The 22,228-nt window shown below is 39.1% G+C and overlaps 1 protein-coding gene across 2 annotated transcripts in view; it reads right to left on the bottom strand.

The window, feature by feature from the left end:
- Positions 1-5,213: 5,213 nt before the first annotated feature.
- Positions 5,214-22,228, bottom strand: part of BAZ1A (bromodomain adjacent to zinc finger domain 1A) — a 64,886-nt gene continuing 47,871 nt past the window's right edge. For both annotated transcript variants that reach the window (XM_066322121.1, XM_066322122.1), the window contains 8 exons: positions 22,040-22,194; positions 19,389-19,537; positions 12,204-12,451; positions 11,877-12,100; positions 10,139-10,605; positions 8,908-9,050; positions 6,763-6,850; positions 5,214-6,229 (listed from right to left, as the gene is read on the bottom strand). In XM_066322121.1, coding sequence (XP_066178218.1) covers positions 6,039-6,229; positions 6,763-6,850; positions 8,908-9,050; positions 10,139-10,605; positions 11,877-12,100; positions 12,204-12,451; positions 19,389-19,537; positions 22,040-22,194 — 1,665 coding nt within the window. In that variant the 3' untranslated portion in view covers positions 5,214-6,038. The remainder of the gene's footprint in view (positions 6,230-6,762; positions 6,851-8,907; positions 9,051-10,138; positions 10,606-11,876; positions 12,101-12,203; positions 12,452-19,388; positions 19,538-22,039; positions 22,195-22,228) is intronic.

Raw genomic sequence — 22,228 nt, 5'->3', positions numbered from 1 at the left:
AAGCAATCTAAAAATAAAACATTAGCTAAGCCTAACATGCTAAATACATGAGTTGAGATCACTTTCTGGTGGTTGAGGATGGGTTTTAGGATGACTGAGGCCCAGGAATATTTATAACCATTGCTGGATGGTGGGGGCTGTCGGTCAGTGCAGAAGTGTCCTCTGGTGACAGCAGTGCTCACGAGCTGTGCCAGGACTGCAGAGCCCAGCATGTGACTGATGGGGGGATCTGCACAGGAATGCTCATGAAAAGCAACTATGAAGCCCCACGCTGCCCAGAGTCAAATGCAGAACTGCCTTCCGAGCCCCAAACATTTTAGCATCCTGGCTAAAATCCTCACCCCATTTCTGCCATTTTAAACACAGCATTCAGAGCAGCTGAGCCACAGCAATGCCTGTCTCTTCGAAGTTCTTTCCTCTCCAAGCTAATTTAATCTGTAGAGTGCTCAAAGTAGAAAAATTGGAAAGCACGTAGATTATAATACACATTCTTATAGGACTGTTAACCTAGGAACTATCAATATAAATCCTAAATAAACTGGTAAGACATGACTAGCAAATTCACAAAGCTGAAGTTGGACCGTGTGTTATCCTAGCAGAACAAGGTAGTCCCTGTAGAGGATTCCTTTTAACTTTTTACAGGGAAATTATGAGACAAGCACATGCCATTTTCAGTCCCTCCACACGGCATGGTTAAACCAGGCAGCACAAGCACCAGAATTACTCTAAACCACGATGCTGTGGCACAATGCTGGTGCAGCAGATTTATATCCATCAAATAAAAACCCTTTCTTTTGTGGTTCTTTGAAATCAGTCTAAGGAAAAAGACGAACAACAGCAGAGTAGACAGAAGTGAAAGCTGATCTTCCGTGGCCATTGGCCAGCGTTGTGGAGAGTATGCTGTCATGTAACATCCTTGTAGGAAACTTGGCCCAATCAAACATTTCTCTCATCAAAAGCGAGTGACCTGAACAGCTGGATAAACGTTGTGAGCAAGCAGGGCAGTGCAGGCAGAGCTTGCTGCCTTCTCCCCCCTCTGGCAAAGGCTGAGTGGGCTGAGCACCTCCAGCCTGCCTGGCTGCTGCATGCCCAGAGACACTCACAGGGCACCAGCTAACACAGCCCTATCTTTATTTTTCTTTCCTTCTTTCATCCCTATAAAAAATTGAAAGATTGAGTTGCACCTAAAAATATATATATTTAAAATTAATTTCAGCAGTTTTCCAGGAAAGATGCACTACAAACCCAGGAAACTGATATATTAGGGTAAAGAAACAGACCTAAAGTTTGTCTCAGTGCACTTTTTGAAAAACGTGCAGCCTGTGGCTTTCTGCCCCAAGAACAGTTCAGGTGTATCTTGTATTGATGTGCATTTTTTAATGCACTCCAAAATGCCTTCCTTTACCTGAAGGGAACCTACAAGAAAGCTGGAGAGAACCTTTTTACAAGGGCATGGAGTAACAAGGGGAAATGGTTTCCCATTGCCAGAGAGCTGGTTTAGATTACATCAGAGGAAGAAATTCTTCACTGTGAGGTTGGTGAGGCAATGGAACAGTTTGTCCAGAAAAGTTGTGACAGTGTTCAAGGCCAGGTTGGATGGGTCTCTGAGCATCCTGGTCTAGTAGGTGTTCCAGCCCATGGCAGCCAGGTTGGAACAAGATGCTTTTCTGGGGTCCCTTCTAACCCAAACTATTCTCTAAGTTCTAGGATTCATGAATGATAACCATTGTTCTAATAGTCAGTGACTTAGAGCAGTTAAAAATCCCAAACTTTGCCCAAGTATATACACATACATCCACAAATACACAGACATATTTTAGGGATGGTGCTATCTATGTTCAGCATCCCTATTGGGAAACAAGGTAATCAGTTTACTTACCTGTCTTTATAATTCTTCTGATTTGCAGCACAAGTTATTTTACCTTTTGCAGCAGTCTTAATCCAGACATTGTCTTTAAATCTGAGTGCTCTGAAATGGGAAGCTTTCTTATTGGTGGTAATTGGAGATTTTCTGAGGAGTTTTTACGCAGTGTATGGCCTGATACTGGACACACAGATAAATTAAACACTTCAAAGGCAATGTTTTAATAGCACTGTCTAAGGAAGCACCAAATTAAGGGAAGTGGGGAGTTGATGAAGGGCAGGAAGAAGAATACATCAGTTGATAACAGGCTGAGAAATCTCAGAATACCCCCTTGCAGCAAGCTGGGTGAAACACCTCTGCAGAGCTAGACTATGTCACTGCTGTGAAGGCAGTTTTAGCAGTGCAATGGAAAGATCTCTCAGAGTTACAGCCAAATACTGTGCAAAAAACTTCCTGCAGTCATCTGGACACTGGCAATTTCGTTAGAGTGAGAAGGCTCGTGTAGGGTAGAAGTAGTCCTTGCTAGCCTCAAGAAGTGTCACCTAGAATTGCTGTGATCAGTGATCACCAACAGGTAACGTGACCAGTGTTAGATATTACTTATTGAATGCAAACAGGTAAAACTTGGGAGAGACAAGATCGCTGCAGGGTTAAGGGTTAATTTAGTGGTTACATCAATGATTCATAAACAAGTGTAATCTCCTAAATCCTAAAGTACTAGATTACCAGTGCAGCAGAAACATGGTGTTTGGGTAGGACTCTGCTGTCCCCAGAGACCTGCTCCCTGCACATGTCCATGGAAGGCTCCAGATGCAGGGACAGCTGGTTGTGGGGCAGCTGGTGGCTGCAGTGAGTGGAGTGGGGCTGTTCAGGGTCTGCCTCCCTATCTATGTACGTTCAGACTGGTTTTCAGCTGCTGCATACTGGTTTCTAATGCCCATATTCGCTAAGATTATCTTTGTTGTTAATACTAACATTTAAGTGCTTAAAACCTCACCCCTCCACACAAGAGCCATGCAGGAGTGGGTGCTAGGACACTGGCCCCAGTTCAAACCTCTCACAAAGAAGAGTGCTAACTCACATCTGTCACGTGGGCTGCCAAACCAAAGCAACACAAGCTTTCCAGCATTGTTACAGGCTTCCAGAAATCAGACTTCCAGCAGGTGAATCTGACACTGGATATGCCAGTTAAGGTGATCACCTGCCCCCTAATACAGGTGAAGGGACTTGATACAAGTCCCAGCTACACTGGTGTTGACACCTAAACATGAACAGCCTAAACATGAACAGCTTGACTACAACCACTGCAGAAGGTTACAGCCAGCATCTGAAGTGGCTTTCTCCTGGTGACCTCATTCTGCTTGGGTAGGATGGGCTGCTTCTAGGACCAGCAGTCACTGTAGGGATTGGTCTTCTGCATCTTTGGTAGCCTATGGTGGCCAGGAGGTGAGCAAGTTGTCTTTGAGGAAATCCTGGATGAAGTAAGTTTTTGGGTTGGGAGCCCAAAGGGACTGGTCCTATGGCTATTAAAGAGTTACGTACAAAAAAACCATCAGAAGAAATTGCCTAGGGTAGTTACTCAGCTCTGACATGAAGGAAAGGGGCAGAATTTGCACAGCAGGAAAAGCAGCTGGTATTGCAGCATCTGGATACATGCCAGGGCTAAGATCTATGAGAGCTACCAAGAAGGGCAAGACTCTCACTGCATTTGGTTAAAATGCTTGGAGGACAGATGCTACACTTGAAGCTCAAGGAAGCCTAGTGCCTGTTTTCTGTAAGAGTCTGGTGCAGCCTCATTAGTTTGAATCCAAGATGAAGCTGTTCACCCATTCCATTTTGACACCTTTGTTAAAAACTTTTGCTGGGAGCCCCTAAGAGATACTGTACAGACCTTACTCTGATGGTATCAGGTGGAATGGCTGACCATGGTAACACACATTTGTTAGGGGGGAAAGATGGATGAGAAGCATGGATATTTCAGCCCTTAAGGAAGGAGATAGAAGTAACTCCCCTTTTTTCAAAGGCCCTAAAAATATATATATCCTGACATAGCTCAGCAAAAGCATCACTGAAGTTTGAAAAAGCTTCAAAGAAAGTACCAGATCAGGCCGTGTGCTCTGAGGAACTTTGTTCATGCCCCAGAAGCACCACTAAAGCCAAGGAGAGTCAGATCTGAACTGTCAGACAGCAGACAGGACTATTTTATGCACAGCTGTTCAAAGCAGAATACTACTTCCTCTATTTCACCTTCAGGGTATGCAAGTGAGGCCTCAGGCTTGCAAACTTAAAGGGAAATTTGTAACTTTGCCCAGCACAAGCATACAACCACCACTGTCATACGCAGAGACTTGGGCTGGACTGCTCCCACTTGCTCTATCCAAACTCCAAATTATAGCTGTGTTGTTGAGGGGATGCTATTGAAGGAAATAACCTTGGAAAAAGAGTGATAGGAATGAACAGCTGGGAGGAGGCTTGGCATAGAAATTATTTAAATTGCATCTGCCACAGATAGACTTATTCAGCTCACTGTGCCCCTCCTCAAAATGTATTTGAGTCAATGGGGATTATCCATGTGAACAAGAATGAGCAAAAAAACTCTGCAACCTACTAGCCAGAGCTTACACAGCCTCTTGGGACTGGACAGATGCAGGGGTATCAAGTACAACTTATACTCTGCAATTAAGTCTTCTGCTGCTCATATTCCTTGCAGAATTTAGCATTCTTTACTGGAACATTTCTTTTGTGGGAACATAAAAATGTCTCTTTAACCTGGACAGAGATGTCAGCTCTGAATGGGTAATTTTCCACAGAAACTCAGGAAGTATTAGCAGACATTTCTGAACAACATCCTTCCCCCTCCTCGTTTTTATAATTTCTTAAAATTATTAAAAAAATCCCCAACTGCAACACTTTGAACTAATCACACTCCATACTTTTTTTCTTGGATTGTGGCATATCTCCAAGAGGGCAGGACTGATTAAACCTATTAACTCAAACTGAGCTTAATAAATTTAAATTAATAAATATTGCAAGTAAAACCATCAAGCATAGTAAGGATAGTTTAAAGAAGCTGCTGGTCGATTGAACAAATCTGTGAGGTTTTACACTGTTAGAGATCTAAATTAAAGATCCATACAACTTACCCTACTTATGTTACTCTGTATATTCTGATGGATACTTGCATCCCTCAAAGACCAGGTTATCACAGTGGCTGCAGCTGCCCAGAGTCCTGGCTGAGGTACTCATACTGGAACCAGATTCTGCTGTGTTGCCTCCAGCAAACTGTCCTCCTAAGTCAATGGGAAGGTGGTGTAGGCTGTACAACTCAAGAGGAAGTCCAAGCTCAATGTACTTTGAAAAAAATCTGTCATTTTATTTGTACACTTTCAAAGTTGAATGTAGAAATTTCAAGAGTACAGTCCTGCAGATTTACTCATTGCTAGAAGAACTGCCAGGGACACGAGAAGGTATTTATTGATTGATCATCAAGTCAGAGGGGAAAAAACAAACAAACGAACAAACCCCCACCCCCCAAAATTTAAAAAGTTACGGGACTTTTTTTTTTTCCGCCCCAAGTACAAATTTTATAAATACAAAACAAATTCACAAATTACTTTGAATGCTAAATAAATATCTACTTAATAAACTCAGACCAAATACCTCCAGCCAGCACTGGTACAGTACTTGAAAAGATATGCAGTTGTACTCATTAGTGTTGAGAAGATATGCTCAAACAAGTTTTAACAACACACACAGTTTCTTCAACTGTGCTACAGCAGAAGATTTTCTCTGAGTTGATAAAGCCCTCAATACCACAGCTCCTACAAAATCTAGAGGATGAAACAAGGTTATTTTGTGCAGGAAAAAACAAAGTACTTCTGGAAGATATCTGGACACATGAATGTATTAAAAATGTACAAAACCTCTGTAAACCAGTACTGTATCCAGTACATCTATCAAAATTATTAGACACTGAATAAAACTGTAGCAAAGGTAATCTTTCCTACATTCTCCTGAGTGCTTAATATTATATTGAGAATATAGTGCAGGCCACACTTCAAGGTGGTTAAACAGTTGTTATTGCTTTAAATAGACATGACGACTGCGTAATTTAACAATCCATTTTAATGAATGTAAATAAATTCCCTCAAAAAAATCCTTTGGAAGGCAGAGGTTAGATTCGTGACTTCTTCGCCGCAGGAGCGGTGTGGTCCACGTTACCAGATGTGATGGGAAGTCCAAGCTTTTGAGCCTGAATGTGGAAGAAAGCTTGAAGTCTAGTTCCAGCTTTTGCTTCACTCGTGTTACGAGGGTTGTATTCAAAGCAGTTCGAAAACATCAGCTCAATATCTTCAATGAATTCAGCTGGTGAATAAAATAAATTCATTTAGTATGCTTCCAGTCGTCAGACAGCAGTCTGATAAACCAGTATGATATCAATAAATTAGCACAGTGATCCTACACAAAGACATTTTTGTATTGCAGCTCTATGTATATCAAGTTTCTATCACTGTATTGGTGCTGTTCCATGTAAACATTCTTAAGTTTCTCTGATTATCAATATGGGAAATACAAATCAGACAGGAACAACAGTACCTTTTTAATATTCCATCAGGGTCACTCTTTGATATTAAAGGCTTGAGAAATTACCAGAAGTTTCATAGCTGCCCATCTCTAATCTATCCATCATGTATGTTAGCAGTAAAGGAACTAAGTTCAACAGATTGTATTTAAAAGAATATTAGTAACTGCTCTTTTAAAAAACCCAAAACACACCACAAAACCCCAAAGTAAACACAATTTTGGCTTTCTAATCATCTGACAAAGTTCTGTTTTAGGACAAGTATTTGAAGTGAGAGAACAGGTACAACATACCCCTTTCAATAAGTAATACTTACACGCTAATTTATATTCACATTTATTCACTTTTTCGCGGATTATATTTAAGGCAATAGGTTTTTTGATGATATCATAGTAGTCTGGTACCTAAAAAAAATCCAAACAAAAAGATTCATGAACAAACAAATGGAAGCTTAAATTATGCCTATGTAAAACATTAAAGCAAATCATGTATCAAAAAGCATTTATGTTTTGCTTTTAAATAAACAGAGGAGTCCTACACAACTGCCTTCATTCCCTGAACTGAATACTAGTTTTCAGGCACTGCTTTTCCTTTTTTTTTTTGTATCATTCAAGTAGCAGATTACAACAAACATTAGCCAGCAATTTAATGAACAAATCTACTCCTAAATGCCCTGTGAACAACTGTAAGGAAATTGCAAGAGCAGATCAGCATTATGCCATTCCAGCTATTCCCATCGGTCAAGTACAAAAATGATTTCCAATATTTTAAATTTTTTTATTTTTCCTGTAATATATTACAATGTTAAAAGCTCTTTAATCATGAGTAATAACCATTTTGACTCCACCACTATTCCATTCAGAATTCTGAGATTCCATTTACTTGTGTTGAAGAGCAGCAAGCAGGAGACTGTACAAAAATACCAGAGAGAAATCACCAATCCAGAACAATGCCTATGGGATCAAGAGTCAGGGGAGGAAAAGGACTGCCTAACCTTTAAGAATACTGATCATTTGGATCCAATTTTGAATTCCAGTAAGCACCAAGTCTAAGGTGACTGTGTCTCTAAGTGAGGTGGGGAAAAAAGTATCTGATCCAAACATGACTTTGCCCCTTCCAAGGAAAGACACCCACGTGCACCATCATGTATGTCTTAAAACCAAGTTTTTGGTTATGGCCTGTAATTTTACAACAGATCAGATGCAACCTACAAATGAACCTAAACGAAGAATTACTAGAGAAACAGAATCAAATTGATATATTTTTTATTCCTTTCCCTTCAAGAGTGCTGTTTATGTAATTACTAAAAAGAAAAGTAATTTCCTCTTTCTGGCTTGCTGGGCACTGACCATTCATTGTATTCTTGACATTGTCTTAAAGGCTGCTAAAAGTTTAAACCAAAATATCTATCATGATGAAGAAAATTTGGGTCAGGTATGAATTCTTCCTTCCAACTATATAAAGACTAGATTCAGGCAAACCAGAAAGCACTGAATTCTAACAGTTTAGTTTCAGCACCAAAATTAAGCTGAATTCTCCACTGCACTCATCAGACTCTTGTCCTTCCCAACATAATTCCAGTATTCTAGGAGGCAGTCACTGATCTCCATTTCATTCAAAATTCTTCTCCTCCTCCTCTGCACTTACTTTGTTCATTTATGTTTGTACATCATTCTCTTTGTCCAGACAGATGAACCCTTCCAGCTATTTGTGACTCTGAATTCAGAGTTTCAGGTCTTCAATAAACAGCTATCACTGCTAATTTTAGCAGAGCTCTTAAACACCAAACTCTAGATCCCCAAGAATGTCTGTGCAGAGTTGCTCCAGAGGGGCTGGAATGGACAAGCACCTTGGCAGTGTCAGACAGGGCCAGCAGTGCCTTACAACCAACAAGCCAGTGCAGCCTGCAGAAAGCAGCTTTGGGAAGTTTTACTGTAGTAAAAACCACTGGAGCAGCACTTGCTTTGGGTACCCACATTATCAACCAGTACTTTGAAATTTAAACAAGAGGGAAATTAAGAATGAAGCTACAGAATCATCTTTTCATTGCATTATGGTTAAGATCAGTGTGAAGATGTTTCTATCTTATTATTTATTGCAGGTCTGTTCGCAGAATGTCTTTGCATAAATTAAAGATTAATTAAACTAATTAATTAACAACCACAAGCTTACCTTTAGCAGTCCTGTGCTCTACTTAGTTGGTGAGGTTTTTTCAAACCAAAAGCATTTCACATTTTAAAAATACCCAATGAAAAGCGTATTTAAAATTTTGCCAATACCACATCAATTGTAAAAGTTTTTTTCTGGCACCAAGTATCTGAGCAGAAATGCAAGAGTTCTCCTGAATCCCACTGCTTGGCTCCATCCTCCTGTTTGGACCATGCTGGAAATTCCCAAGGTTTACCAGCAGCAAGCAGGACTCTTACTCCATTACTGCTCCCTCTACAGTTCTGTCAGTTACCTGGATTTTGGAAACCAGCTTCATGAAGGGCCAGCTGTCATCATGTCGCACCAGCTCCACTATGAGTTGTTCAAAAGCTGAGAGTTCATGGACTCCACCCTGACGTCCTGAACTTCTCCTGTTCAATACTGGAGGAGATGATTCTGGAAAAAAAAACAACCCAACACCCCACCAGTTAAAATTTAAAGGCTGACAAGTCAAATTATTAAAAAAAAAAAAAAAAAAAAAGAAAAGAAAAAAAATAAAAAAAAAAAGAAAAAAAAGAAAAGACAAAGGTTGAAACACCATTATTTTGGGGGACTAGAACTGTAGTTTAAAAGCACAAGGCATGTAGCTTGGCCTAAAGTATTAACTACACTTCAGTCTTGTCATTTACTACTAAAATGTCTCTCTTGTCATACAAAATGCTAAGTACCAGGACTTAGCCGGGTGCCTCCTCCATCAATTTTCAAGATGATTTTTTTTTTCACTGATTTCAATCTTAAAACAATTTGTTAAACACTTGAAGAAAAGCCCTGTTAGAGAAAAACCAGAATAAGCCGCCTGCTCCTAACTTTTACTTTCACAAAACCTCTATTCAGAGTGGTTGTATCTGCTTTCAAGAGTAGTCAGCAGGGTGGTTAAAGGAAAAGCTCAGAAATTCTGAATAGTGACAGACAGAAACAGTGCAGAATACAAGGCTGCCACACTGGAGTGCAAGCTCTTTTACACTCTTCAGTCTCACACTGGGTTCTTTTTGTTTTTAAAAGGTTATTGTACCTTTCCAAGTATTTCCTTACCATCAGAGTATTACCTTAACAAGCAAAGACACTGTTAGCCCTATACCAGACAGACAACATTTTTCTTCTGGTAGCAGTTTCTTGTTGTGTGTGTATATTCCACATTTCACTACCTTGCCTCTATCTGTGTTCTTCACTTTAATTCTTTAATAAAATAAAATCATTCAAGGTACAAGTAAACATTAGCATGGGTTAAGGCACTTTCAAATTTTCTATCCATTTATTATAGAGTATATTGTGTACAAATATGAAATTTCAAATATGGATACGATAAATCTCAGATGGCTGAAAATGTTAAGGTTCACTTCTGTCCCTGCAAAAGAAAGAAACTGTCTCATTGGAAGTGGCAAAACTGCCTTCAACCACTACTTCTAGTCCCCATGCTCCACCACACAAATGTTTTAGCAAGGAACAGAACGTAGATTTTGCTGTGATAAACACATTTCTCTAACCTGTAGATTGTCGTTTTCTGCCTCTTCTCTTGGGTTCGGCGACAGGAAGAGAAAGCTTTGAAGCAGAAACTGGAAACTTCCTGAGCCGTTCACTGGGGTCTGTGCTGTCAACAATCCTAAATCCAAGGGAGTTGGAAGGAGTTTCCAGTGTGCTGTCAGCCCTCTTTCTTCCCCTCCGTCTCCTTCGAGGACTGAGTAACTCCACAAAAACATCTGCTTGTAATGAACTTTGGCTCTGACGAGTGGTCCGGCTATTAAGTCTTAAAGTAGACTTTGTCACTGCTGAAGAGGCTGATTTAATGTTTCTTAAACCCCTTCTGGTAATTTTGGATGAAGACTCAATTTGCTGGCTCCGAGAAGCGTATCTTGCCTGACGCTGGCTGTTCTGACTCGAGAATGGATTGTTGAGTTTGGCTGCTCTCATTTTTAATGGAAACTTGACCTGGGATCTTCCTTGCTTTGATGGGCTACAAAGTGAATAGTGATGTTTATTTATATTCCAACATTCCATTCGTCTCTTTTCCCTCCGTTTTCTAATTCAGCATTTAAAAAACCAAGCCATTTAAGGTTGAACTGGTAAGCAGCTTGGAACCTGATGCAGTCAGTCACCCATAATTACTCTTATCTTAAATACTGCTCTGAGGTCTCTAAATTAAATATTACGTGGATAACATACCTTAAAGAAATACTCAGAATTCTGATCACCTTTTCAGTTTAGGCAACAGGAATACATTAACTGGAGCAGCAGCTATCAATCTCTTTAAATCACTTACTTCTCACAGCAAGTGTTAACTACTAGGATTTCTGAACACTATTATCAGTCATATAAATAAAATGCAGTTGGTGAAGTGCTACATGTAAGAGTTATGCTCTGGTCAGGGTTTATAACTAATACTTAAGACTCCCCTTCCTTTGCAGGGAAGGGAGAAGACCCCAGAGATAAATTTATTTCCCCAGGACATGCACATTCTCTCCAACTACTGAGTCTCAACTGTCAGAGCTTCAAATAACCTTGCTTTAGTCAATTCAAAAGACTGTACCAAAAAGAGAACAAAAATACTCTTGAGATCAGAAAAGTTTCCTTCAATTTTTATGTTGTTGGCATGTGTATCAAATCAAATTTTTACTGAAATTATCACACTGTGTTATTTAATTCGTGTGGCGCTTTTGGTCGGTTGTTTTTCAAGGAGGTTTTCTCAGGTTGTTTGTTTGTCTGGGTTTTGTTTGTTTTGGTGTTGTTACAGTTTTGGGGGCTTTTTCAGGGGGTAAGGGTTGTATGGTTAGTTTGTTGGCCTTTTTTAAACAGCTACTGCATTAGTCCTCAAGCCTTCCCAATGTCACATGGCCTCACGGATTGTTTTCCCTAATGTTCTAATACTTACTGTATGTACCTTGTCCTCCAAAATTCAAAACTGGACAAAAATAACTCCAGGTTTTTCCAGAAAACCTTTAATGTTTGAAACTCTCTCCACTTTACATTCAAACTGCTGTACAGAACTGCAGCTCTGATGGCCTTCTGTCACTCATACATGCCAAGCTGCAATTTTTATCCTGAAAAGTGAACCCAAGTCCAGTGGCCCAAGCTTTTGGCAGTATTGAATCTTTTGCTAAGAGCCAAGTTCATAACAAGCTGCCATTTTTCTAAAACATCTTTTTCAAACTAGTTTCAAGATACATGCTTAATGTGAACAATTACTCCACATAATGATCAAGGCGGTATTTCAACAGGTCAATTTACCTTATCTCTTCTTCCTCTTGAGATTCATCCTCCTCATCTTGCTCTTCTTCATAATGCTCCTCATCACTTTGTCCCATCTCATCATAGTTTGCCTCTTCTTCCCCTTCTAGCTGTTCAGCAGTCTCCTCATCACTTTCCACAGAGGGTCTCTGCCTGGAGGAGAGGCGCCTGGAGCGCTGCTTCGGTCGGCACTCCGGGCAAAACCAATCTCCTTCAGGAATGACCTAGAAACAGAAGGGCAATAAAAAGAAAAAGCATTAGCCATATGTAATTACACTCTAAGAACTGTTGAAAGTGGAAAGGAAGCACTTATTTCCCCTGAGATACCTTCAGCTTGGGCCTGATGCAGTAAGTGTGGTACCCGCGGTCGCAGCCGTCACACAGCACCATGCTTTCGGCATCGCCTTTCTTCCGACACACTTTGCAGCGAGCATTGAGGATGGACTTGGACCAGATGACACTTCGATCCAGTGTAGACAGATGGAGGAAGACTTGGGACAAGCTGGTAGAAGAAAGAAGGGACTCTCTCCAGCGATCCAGAACTGTTTTATAGGACCGTCCACCATCACTGGCATCTTCCATTGAAGAAGGGGATTTAAAAACATAAGAAAAATGACAAACCCCCATAGAATTATCAAACTTCTTTTTCAACTATCCAGGTTATTCTAGAATATGAGGTAATACTCTTACTGTCAAACAGACAGCAAGTAGCAAACTGGGATAATCTTTCAACCTTTGTCTTATCTCTTCAGTACTGGAGTATTTTCTCCATAGTTTCCAAGATGCCAGAGCTTTACGATTTTACTCCTCAATACCCATTCAACTTAGAACTTGCAGATACATAGGTCATTAATAAAACAGAAAACCCAGGTATCAACCTGGAAACCTAATTTGATTCAATTTATGAAGTATAATACATTACTTAAGCCTATGAAAAAATAATTATGTGTCCAATTTATCTTCCTTTGTATTTACACTTGGAAATCCCAAAACGTTTAAAGAAAGTACTTGAAACTTTACTGGCAAAGAACAGTTTGAAGAGCACTTATCACCCACACTTGCTCCAATACAGTCTACCAGAGCCTTGCAGCCCTCTGCCCATGCCTCACTGCCTTCATTCCTGCACTCTGCCTTCACAAGACCTGCACCTCTGTGTGGCTGAACAGGTCAGAAGACTGAGCTGGGTGAAATATAACTGCTCCCTTTATAGCTTTTACGCAATGTAGCACACAGGAGGAACCTGTGGTGCATATCACGTGCCAAACCAAGGAACATCTGAGTTCCTAATTAAGTTAAAAATAAATAGGGGTGAGAAATTAGATGTTATTTTCAAATAGTTTTGGTTTGAAATGGCAATTCAGGCCATGGAGGCAGCCGTACAACCATACACAGTGAATAGCAAGGGGAACAGTACTGAATGGGAATGGGCAGCTGGGAACTAGAGAAGCAAACAGGCTGTTTGAGAACCTGAGAGAAAACAGAAGGTATAAATGATACTCTTCACTGCTGCTGCTGAGCAGAAAGCTAATTTTTTTACTGAAGCTGAAACTTATTTCTTGCATTTTAAAGTAAAAGGCTTTGAGGATAGGACAAGACAATACAACAGTGTTTTTGCTTATGGAAATATCTGCAGACTTCCCTTCTAAAAGTGATAGTCCAGCTACTACTGTGTGATCTCAGCTGATTAATGATGCACTCCAGTATATAATGCCACCCTGTCTGCTGCACTTCTGACAGTGGGCACACGAATGGTCTGTGATGCACCTGTCTGCCAAATGACTCTCTCTCAGGAATAGGAAGATAAAATATCCAATAACAAATAAAATGAAAGAACAAAAACGAGACTAATTGCTCTCTGCCAAGGCCCTTCTGCCTTTTCATCAGCTGACTGCCAGGATTTGTCTAATCTTGCATACATTTGCATTAGCAGCAAGCAGCACAAGAGAAGTGATGGGAGAAGGCAGAGGATAAACAGGCAACACAGCTTCATAAATAAAATACAGCCAAATCTGAACTGCAAACGTGTATTTCCTAACATTTCCTATTACTTAGTCCTTAGCCTTTCTGTGTTAAGTTCAGAATTCTGAAGACAGTGGACACTGCAGTCCATAGCACTACAGTATATCTCCATGTATTTTTTTTTTTTTTAATTTAGTAAGAAAATTAAAATCACTTAAATCAGTTTGTACTGTAACTCTTACTCTTAAAGACACTTTATCTTAAGCATATATTTAGTCTGCAAAGAATTTCTTTGGCTAATAATGACAGCTTGAGTGTTATTACTTTTATCTGGAGGTTATTTTCAGTCTGGATTGGCTCAGCAATATAGTTCATCACACGACAAATATATTGCAACTGCAAATTTGCAGAGCAAGTAGAGATGAAAATTACTGACCACAACCTGCTTCAGCATAAACTGCTTCTGAAACAAGCCAAACACTTGTTTGAGATCCCAACTGGCAAAATAGGAATAATACCTTTTTTCCCCCATCCATCATCTTTCTCATTTATATTGTTAACTTGGAGGGAGAAATGGCCTCCTCCTTTGTGTCTGAGCAGCTCTACACTGCGCAGTGGGATACCCTTCTGTCAGCTAAGTCCTCCAAGCCTTGCTACAATGCAAATGAAGTCATTTGACAGATCTATGCACTCATCTATCAATAGCTAATTGAGTGCAGGGAAGGCTTTTCCACTTTAGTGTTTCTAGAAAGGATATGCAGTTGCAGAAGCTGTGAAGTTTCAGAAAAAAATGAGGACATTAAAAGAAAGTAGGGAAAAAAACCCAGGATTATGTGAACAGGCAGATTTTGGTCCCAAAGTGATAAAAAAAAAAAACCCAAACAGTTCTTTATTTCTGGTTGCAGAAACCTTTTTCTTCATTTTAAATATTTCAGCTGTATTTGTTATATGTTTAAACCTTTGGCTTCAATACCTTCAATGTAAGGAACTGGCGGCAAAATTAAGTAAAAAACAATAAAAAAAGAAAACCTGATAAAATATTCAATGCTTTCTAATTCTTAGCAATACAAGTAACATTTAAAATTTACCATCTCTCTGACTAGTCTTGTCTTTCACTCTCTTCCTCCTTTTATACCCCCAGTGGTGCCTTTCATCTTCTGCATTACCTAACATTAAATTCATAGAGTTATTTCAAATACCTTTTTGAAGCATGGCAGATTATTTTTTTATTAATTTTTATATTCTGTATTTGTGTAGTCTTAAAAACGTGACTTGAACAGTGGTTCTCAATATGTGCACACAGTGAAGGGTAAGGGAGTGCTGTGCATGGAGGAATTACACATGCCAGTTTTTACTTTGACTCCCACTGCCAACAGAATGCTTGAACTAAAAGTTCTGAATCTATCCTGCCTTACCTTTCTGTCCATCTCTGGTGCAAATGGCCACAAGAGCAGATACTAACCACAGGTTTCTCTCTCAGCAAACAATTTGTTTGCTCTGTGCTACCACAAACCACCTCACAGCTGAAAAAATGTAGCCAGGTTATGGGCACAGTACTCAAGGACCAAGAGAATTAGTCATCATTAGTTCACTTGAAACAATATTGAAACAAACTTGAAACAATACTTGATACAAGTATTTTGGATATTTTTGTGCAGGAGTGTTCTCAAATATTAAAATGATTAAATCAACCTCCCAAGAAGGAGGAGCCATGGTCAACCTCATCTGCTCCAATTACAAGGCACCTTCTTTGACTGTCTTCTCTGAAGAGTAAACAAAAATTCTTTATTATAAAAAAGCCCATTTCCACCTTTGCTGCCTCTGCTCATGAAACTCTGCAGGGAAATAATGAAAACATAAGAACAAAGTATGTGTATATACTAATCATATCCCAGGATACTGCTATGAGGACAATTAGGAAAGGAAGCAGCTTTAGGAGTACAGGAAACAGAGATAAAATCTAAAAAGAAAGGAATGGAATAAAGACAAGCAAGAAAAAGGTTGGGTTTGGTTGTTTTTTTTTTTTTTTTGTCATGCAAGAAGTACCTGGCGCAAGTTATAAAGTAGGCAAATGGTTCCCTCCACAGTCTCAAAGGTGCTGCCACAAATTAGAGCCCAACCTTCTGCATGGAAATCTGAAGGAAGCTTAAATGACTGGAATCATGAACTAGTGCAGAAGGCAAACTTTTTTTGTGGATGCCTCACTGAACTCCAGGACAACCAAATTACTTCATTTTATACCTCAACTTTCACATCTCCGTAAAAGGAATGATGAAACTTATCACTGCACTGTACAGCATTTTGAAATTCCAGGAAAAGTAAATTTATATCAAAAAAGAAGCAGAATTCATAACAAAAACTGCTTGTATTTCTTCCTTCTCAAACTATTTTTTTCTGAGAAGCAGCACTTCAGAGTTTCCTTCAAACAACTATTTAAAAAAGTCTTTTTTACATCTTAGCTCTGGAATTTTTGCAAGAAAACACGGTACTGCAGCTGCACCCCCTCCTTTCCATGTCTCCCCTTTTACCTTGGGCTGCAGTGAAGGAAGAAAAACCAAATTTTCACAGTCATATTTAACGAACGGATTTCAAAAATACAGTTCATAATTAAGAAATGCATACAATTTAAATCGTGTTACATTTAATCACCAGACAACAGAAGATTAGTGGGCATCTAGCAGCTCTGTGAGGCTGAAGGGGCCATTTCTGGGGTTTCCAGATCTCCTTTCACATCGCTATCTTCTCTGTCAGTCTTTTCTTGCTCTTCCACTTGAACATTTGGTATGCACCTCAACTCTAAACCTATCAGAATCACCAGCAAGGCTCCTGGCAGCCTGATAGAGCCTCAAACAAAAACAGAGCTGAGAGGAGCAGCTGGTCCTTTTACTGCTGTGCTGGGTCCCTTTGTCTGCTCTGCACCCTGGAGGCCACCAGCATAAACCTGCCAGTGACTGCAGGGAGTTTCAGCGTGCTGGCTTTTAGGACTAGCAGCCCTAAATGAAAACTAAAAGTTGTTATGTATGGCTCCATTCCCTAACAGGAACAGAGCAGAGTAAAGGGAGGGATAGAGAGGGCAAAGAAACTTTGCAGCAAAAGAAAGAACTGAAATAATGACAAAGACTGAGCATTTTCTGTGTGGTTAAAAAAGAAGAAGTGCAGGGGTAGTCTTTTTACCACAAGTGTTCCCCTGTACTGCTACCAAAACAGAACTCCTAGCACTTGCTTGACTTCCAATATTTCTACTTAAATGGTAACTCAATCAGCCAGAAAAATTTGGATTATCATATTTAACATGAGAAATAGGTACGCCAGACACTTTGTCTGGGGGGGGGTTCCCTTACATAACTGGAACAACTATTAAAAAAACACCCCTACTGTTAGGAAAAAAAAAAAAAAAAAAAAAAAAAGAATGAGTGCAGACACAGTAATCTATATAAGACCAGTTAAACAAGGCCAAAACCTCCTCAAACTAAACCCTGGTGGTTACAAACTTAGAGCTAATTTCTATCATTACAATACTGATGGTCACACTCTAGAGGGGTCAGGGAAAAAACGCATCACAGCTTTGAACACACAGGAGTCCCGAAAAACAAGTGTCCACTTTTCATTAAAAGGTTTAGCAGCACTACAAACGCTTCCTTGTCAAGCTGAGTAGAGAACTTTTCTATGTCTGTTATACAAATGCAATCTTGCCTTCATTCAGATTCACCTCCTGCTAAAAGAGGCCCATTACGCAACTGAAAACATGAGACATTTGGCACCAAAAAGCAAGAGGGAACCTGACACTGTCGATTAATGGTTAGGGCAGTAAGCCAGAGCAGAGGACACCTGGGATCCTTCCTGCTCCTCAGCGATGTAGGTTATTCTATACATTACTGGAATCTCAGAGCTGTAGCATTTTTCACAGCAGAAGAGATGCACAGGCACATTACAGTAAACAAACATCAGAGATTTAAGACATGCAAAATTTCCTTATATGCTCCTTTTGTGACTCAGTATAAAACACCTAAGAGAAGAGAATTTCTAAAAAAAAAAAAAAAAAAAACAAACCACACCAATCCACCATCATTTCAAAGGTAAGGCAAAACCATGAACCAACATAACAATTTAGCAGAGTTGAAACCACCAAAAAGAAGACAGAGGACTACTAAAAATTTCTCTCCAAATACTTCTGGGGCATTTTTTTTCTTTTAAGTCTTTTCCCTCTAACTCAGGATGCAGGATCAATGGCCATAGCCAGCTAATAACCATGTTTTTCCCCTTAGGGGAATAGCAAATTAAAACTGTCAGCAAGGAGCTGGTCAGCAAAATACTCTCAGACTCCATATGGAAATGGAAGCATATAATGCACAATGTATTTACAACTTGTATATGAAAGGTAGGACAAATGCTAGAAGTATTGTCAATTAACTCTTGAACAGGTTGCAATCCAGTCATATAGCAGGAAATAAGCTGTATCATGCCTGGCTTGGAAGGTGCAGACATATTTGAGCTGACCAAACACTCAGCCAAGTAAAGCTTTTAAACAGCTGCGGTTTCAACTATTCCTGTGCTCTCCCCTTTCATCTCAATCATTTGCTGCACTTCCCTCTTCCAGAGGTCATCACACCGATATCAAAAGCTTGTGGAAGGGAAGCCATGGCCACATGTCAGTCCCTGGCACAAATCTAGCTCAAAGCCATCTTCAGTGGCAACTGATACCCAGACAGCAGGCTCCAGGCAGGAGCAACCAAGACTCAGAAACACATTTCTCCAAGATAAAAGAAGAATCCACTTCTGAATTGCAAAAGGATCCTAAGGAATCCAGACCTGAGGAATCACAGGAAAACAAACTGACTTTATGTACTTTGGATCCTCTCTCTCTCACATCTGGAACCTCATCAGAGGAAGCCGAATAAGGAATATGTGTCAAAGTCAAGGTATAATCCTGCTTTGATTTAAATTTTTCTTTAAACCTTTTTCTTTTAACCTTTTATTTCCAAGTTTTACAGCACAAAAGCAGAACCTGAGAATCTTAATGTTTGCAATGTAAATCTTTCTTATACTTTACTGTAAGTATTTTGTCATTGCTGAACAAGGTGAACTAGGCCTATATTGCTTTCACTGAAACGGTATGAAAAGAAGCAAACATTTTTATAACCTAGAACTGAATGATACACTGGCCTCAACAGTAATTGTGAATCATAGTATTCCCCCAGAAAGCTTGATCATTTCTGGCTAAGGGAACAATTTGCCTCCCAATGCATGAGTATAACTGTAGCACCAGATAAACAAGGTCACTGAAATAATCTATTAAATAAGTATGTATTTGAGAATAAAATCTACTTATTAATATATTTTACATATACATATATATATACACACACACGTGTGTGCGTGAGCTAACTTTTTGTTCTTTTCCCTAACATATCTTTCTAAAGCATCCAGTCTTGCCAAACAAGCAAGTGGGTTTGGGATCAGGGTCTTACTGCAGTGTTGGGGTGGATGTGTTTGGTTTGTTAGTTACAAAATTTTACACAAGCCTAGAGATACAGTTTCCATTCAGAGACTTACCAAGAGGTGCTTTGAGAAACCTGCGCTCAATTCCTTGCTCTATCTGAAGCAGTGCAGATGCCAAGTGGTGAACCACGTTACTGACTGGCTGAGGGGTACTTGTGCTGGTTGATGCAGCACTTGGAGCTTCTGTTTTTAACCCAACGAGTCTAGAAGAGAGATGTATTAAATTATCTTTGAAGTCTCTGAACTGAACACCAGAGATACTTGCAATATATGTATCTACAGAAGCTTCTTATTTTAACTTCATGTAGATGCATGAATTACAGACACGAACAGATACTACACAGGTGTGATCAGCCATCCTAGTTCTTACATTTGCTCAGCTAGCCTAGTTAATTTAGATAAATCATCTTTAAGTAACAGCTATATAAATTCCAAGAAACGTGGATGACAAATTTCAAAACAATTAAGATTTCCAGGAAATCTGATGTGACATCCATTAGCTAGTTTATGACTGATTTCTGTGAAGAATATAGTCCCAATAGTTCTTCAGTGAAAACACTTCCAGTGGTGAAGTGTAGCTTTGTAGAACATGTCCACCTGTAGAAGTTCAACTAGACAGATCCCTACAGTTCAAAAGATTTTTTGGAGAGAAAATAAAAAAATAAAAAGTGAATTTTAAATGTAAATCAAGAATTGTTAACTTGTACATTCTCACCTTGGAGGATATTAATAAAATACTAACTTTTATGTAAGGATGGTTAAAAAGCCTCCCAAACAATAAAAAAACCCTGAAAATCCCCTAATACCAACCAAACAAACCCCACAAACAAACAAACCAACCACCAAAAAGGTATTTTCCAATAAAACAAGACTGAGAGACTAAGTAATAATCTCAAATTGTAGTTAATCTTTCTGAACCACAAACATTAAGTAAGGAGAGCAGCTCACACTACTGAAAATTAAATTCCATTTCTACTTGGGATTTATAAAAAATTAACTAATTAAGACTGTCTAGATTCTGCTTTATTCTGGTGAATAAGCAATGCTTTTGGTTGTCCCTGTTCTTTTTTCACACTTAAAAGCTGTTCATTATATTTTGCAGTCACACACATTTTGAGAGCCTGAAAGCAAACAGAAAGGAAGCTGTGTAGTTATTTACATTTCACTAGTCAAACTCCAAGCTCTTAATGAGATGTCACTTGCTCTGAGGTGGATAAAAAGCCCCACATCAAAAGCAATCTGTCACATGATTTCAGAATCCTAGAGTCTGATTTAATATGCAAGACTGTATCAGAGCAGACTTTATTCAGAAACCCTGATAGAGTCAGTACCAAATGGAAATAAAATTAAACTACAAAGTTCTGCAGTTGAACTGAGAGTCAGCAATTGAACAAGTACCTAATGTTAAGTGGAAACAGATAAATTTCAGCTTCTTAGTTAAAACGGTGGAATACTTCTATATTCTGGTTTTCAGGAACCAAATGTCTGTAAATCATATGATTAAACATAGGATGAGCCCATCCATTTGGCATGAAACTAGAGAATTCTGATTCAAGGGATAGTCTTACAGGAAAATTCTAATTCACAGTGATGAATGAGAATAGAAATAAAAAGAGAAAAAACTTGAAGAACTTTAAATTCCTAACATCCAACACAGCATTCATTAGTCCACTCAGAAATACAGCTTTTCTAACAGAAAGCATCACAAAATACATAAGCCAAACAGTATGTTAGTACCATGACTGTCTCAAATGAATCCTTTCTCCTGAAGTATTTCAAAATTCATCCCCTATCAAGACATACAATTTGATATGCATTAATTATATTAAGGTAGAGCATATTTTGAGAAGTATGGAACTTCTGAGAATTAAGAATTTTGAAATCTCCACCATTTCTGTGCTTTCTGAAGTTTGATTTACAACAAGAACTGCTATCCAGAGAGCCACATCTGTCTCAAATGTTTAAAAACTAAACAAAACACTTTACAGCTACAACGCTGTAGGATTTGAGGTTTTCTTCCTTTTACTATGTTGCAGGTTGCTCCACAGAAGTATTATCATTCCTAAAGTTGTAAGATCACATTTCCATTTTGCTGCTATGCTTGAAGTTAATCTAGACCATGGCCTGTTGCCCTGGTGGTTCCTACTGTGACTCAGGAGGTACACTGGCCAGTTCAACCAGAGATTTGTTACTATTACCATTTTTCCTTTTCAACACTCCTAGTCTTTTCAGAAATTGAAGTGTTTTGGTTTTGTTGTTTTGTTTGGTGGTTTTTGGTTTTGTGTCGTCTTGGAGGTTTTTTTGTGTGAGGATTTTTTTGGTTTGGGGTTCTTTTTGGGGAGGAGGTTCTTCTGGAAAACAAAGCATCAATTGCCAGTTTAATTTTCCCCTGCATTTAAAATTACTTCAAAATGAATCCACATGTTCCTTCTTTGATAATTAATGTTTTCTTTGAGTAGAGTAGTATCAGAATACTGAAAGAGGTAAAATTTGGTGCCTTAGTCTTATATGGTAATAGGACAGCCATCATTTAGAGACTATAAACTGAAGTAAAATCTCGCATTTTAAGATTTACAGCCTTAAAATCACCGTGTAGAAGAATTTGAGGATAAAAACAATCTGAAGGTCAAAAAGCCCTCAGCCAAACAAAACCGTAGCACTGCTATAAAACTCAGAAGAACCATTATTAAAACTATACCTCTTACCTGTCTTTCACAATAAATTTATCTTGATCATCAGTTTCCATTTCTTCAGATTCTTCATTCACAGTTTTAATAATACCATTTTCTTTGTTTTCATCATTCAGAAACTCATATCGCCCATGTTCTAAGGCTGCTCTCCAAGACTGTCTGTCTGTAACCTGAAGCAAACATACAAATTTGAGGTTTCCAAAG

This window comes from Sylvia atricapilla, chromosome 6 (assembly GCF_009819655.1).
Source record: "Sylvia atricapilla isolate bSylAtr1 chromosome 6, bSylAtr1.pri, whole genome shotgun sequence".
Classification (NCBI taxonomy): domain Eukaryota; kingdom Metazoa; phylum Chordata; class Aves; order Passeriformes; family Sylviidae; genus Sylvia; species Sylvia atricapilla.
Note: the sequence above shows the minus strand (reverse complement) of the source record. Positions and strands in the feature narration are given on the sequence as shown.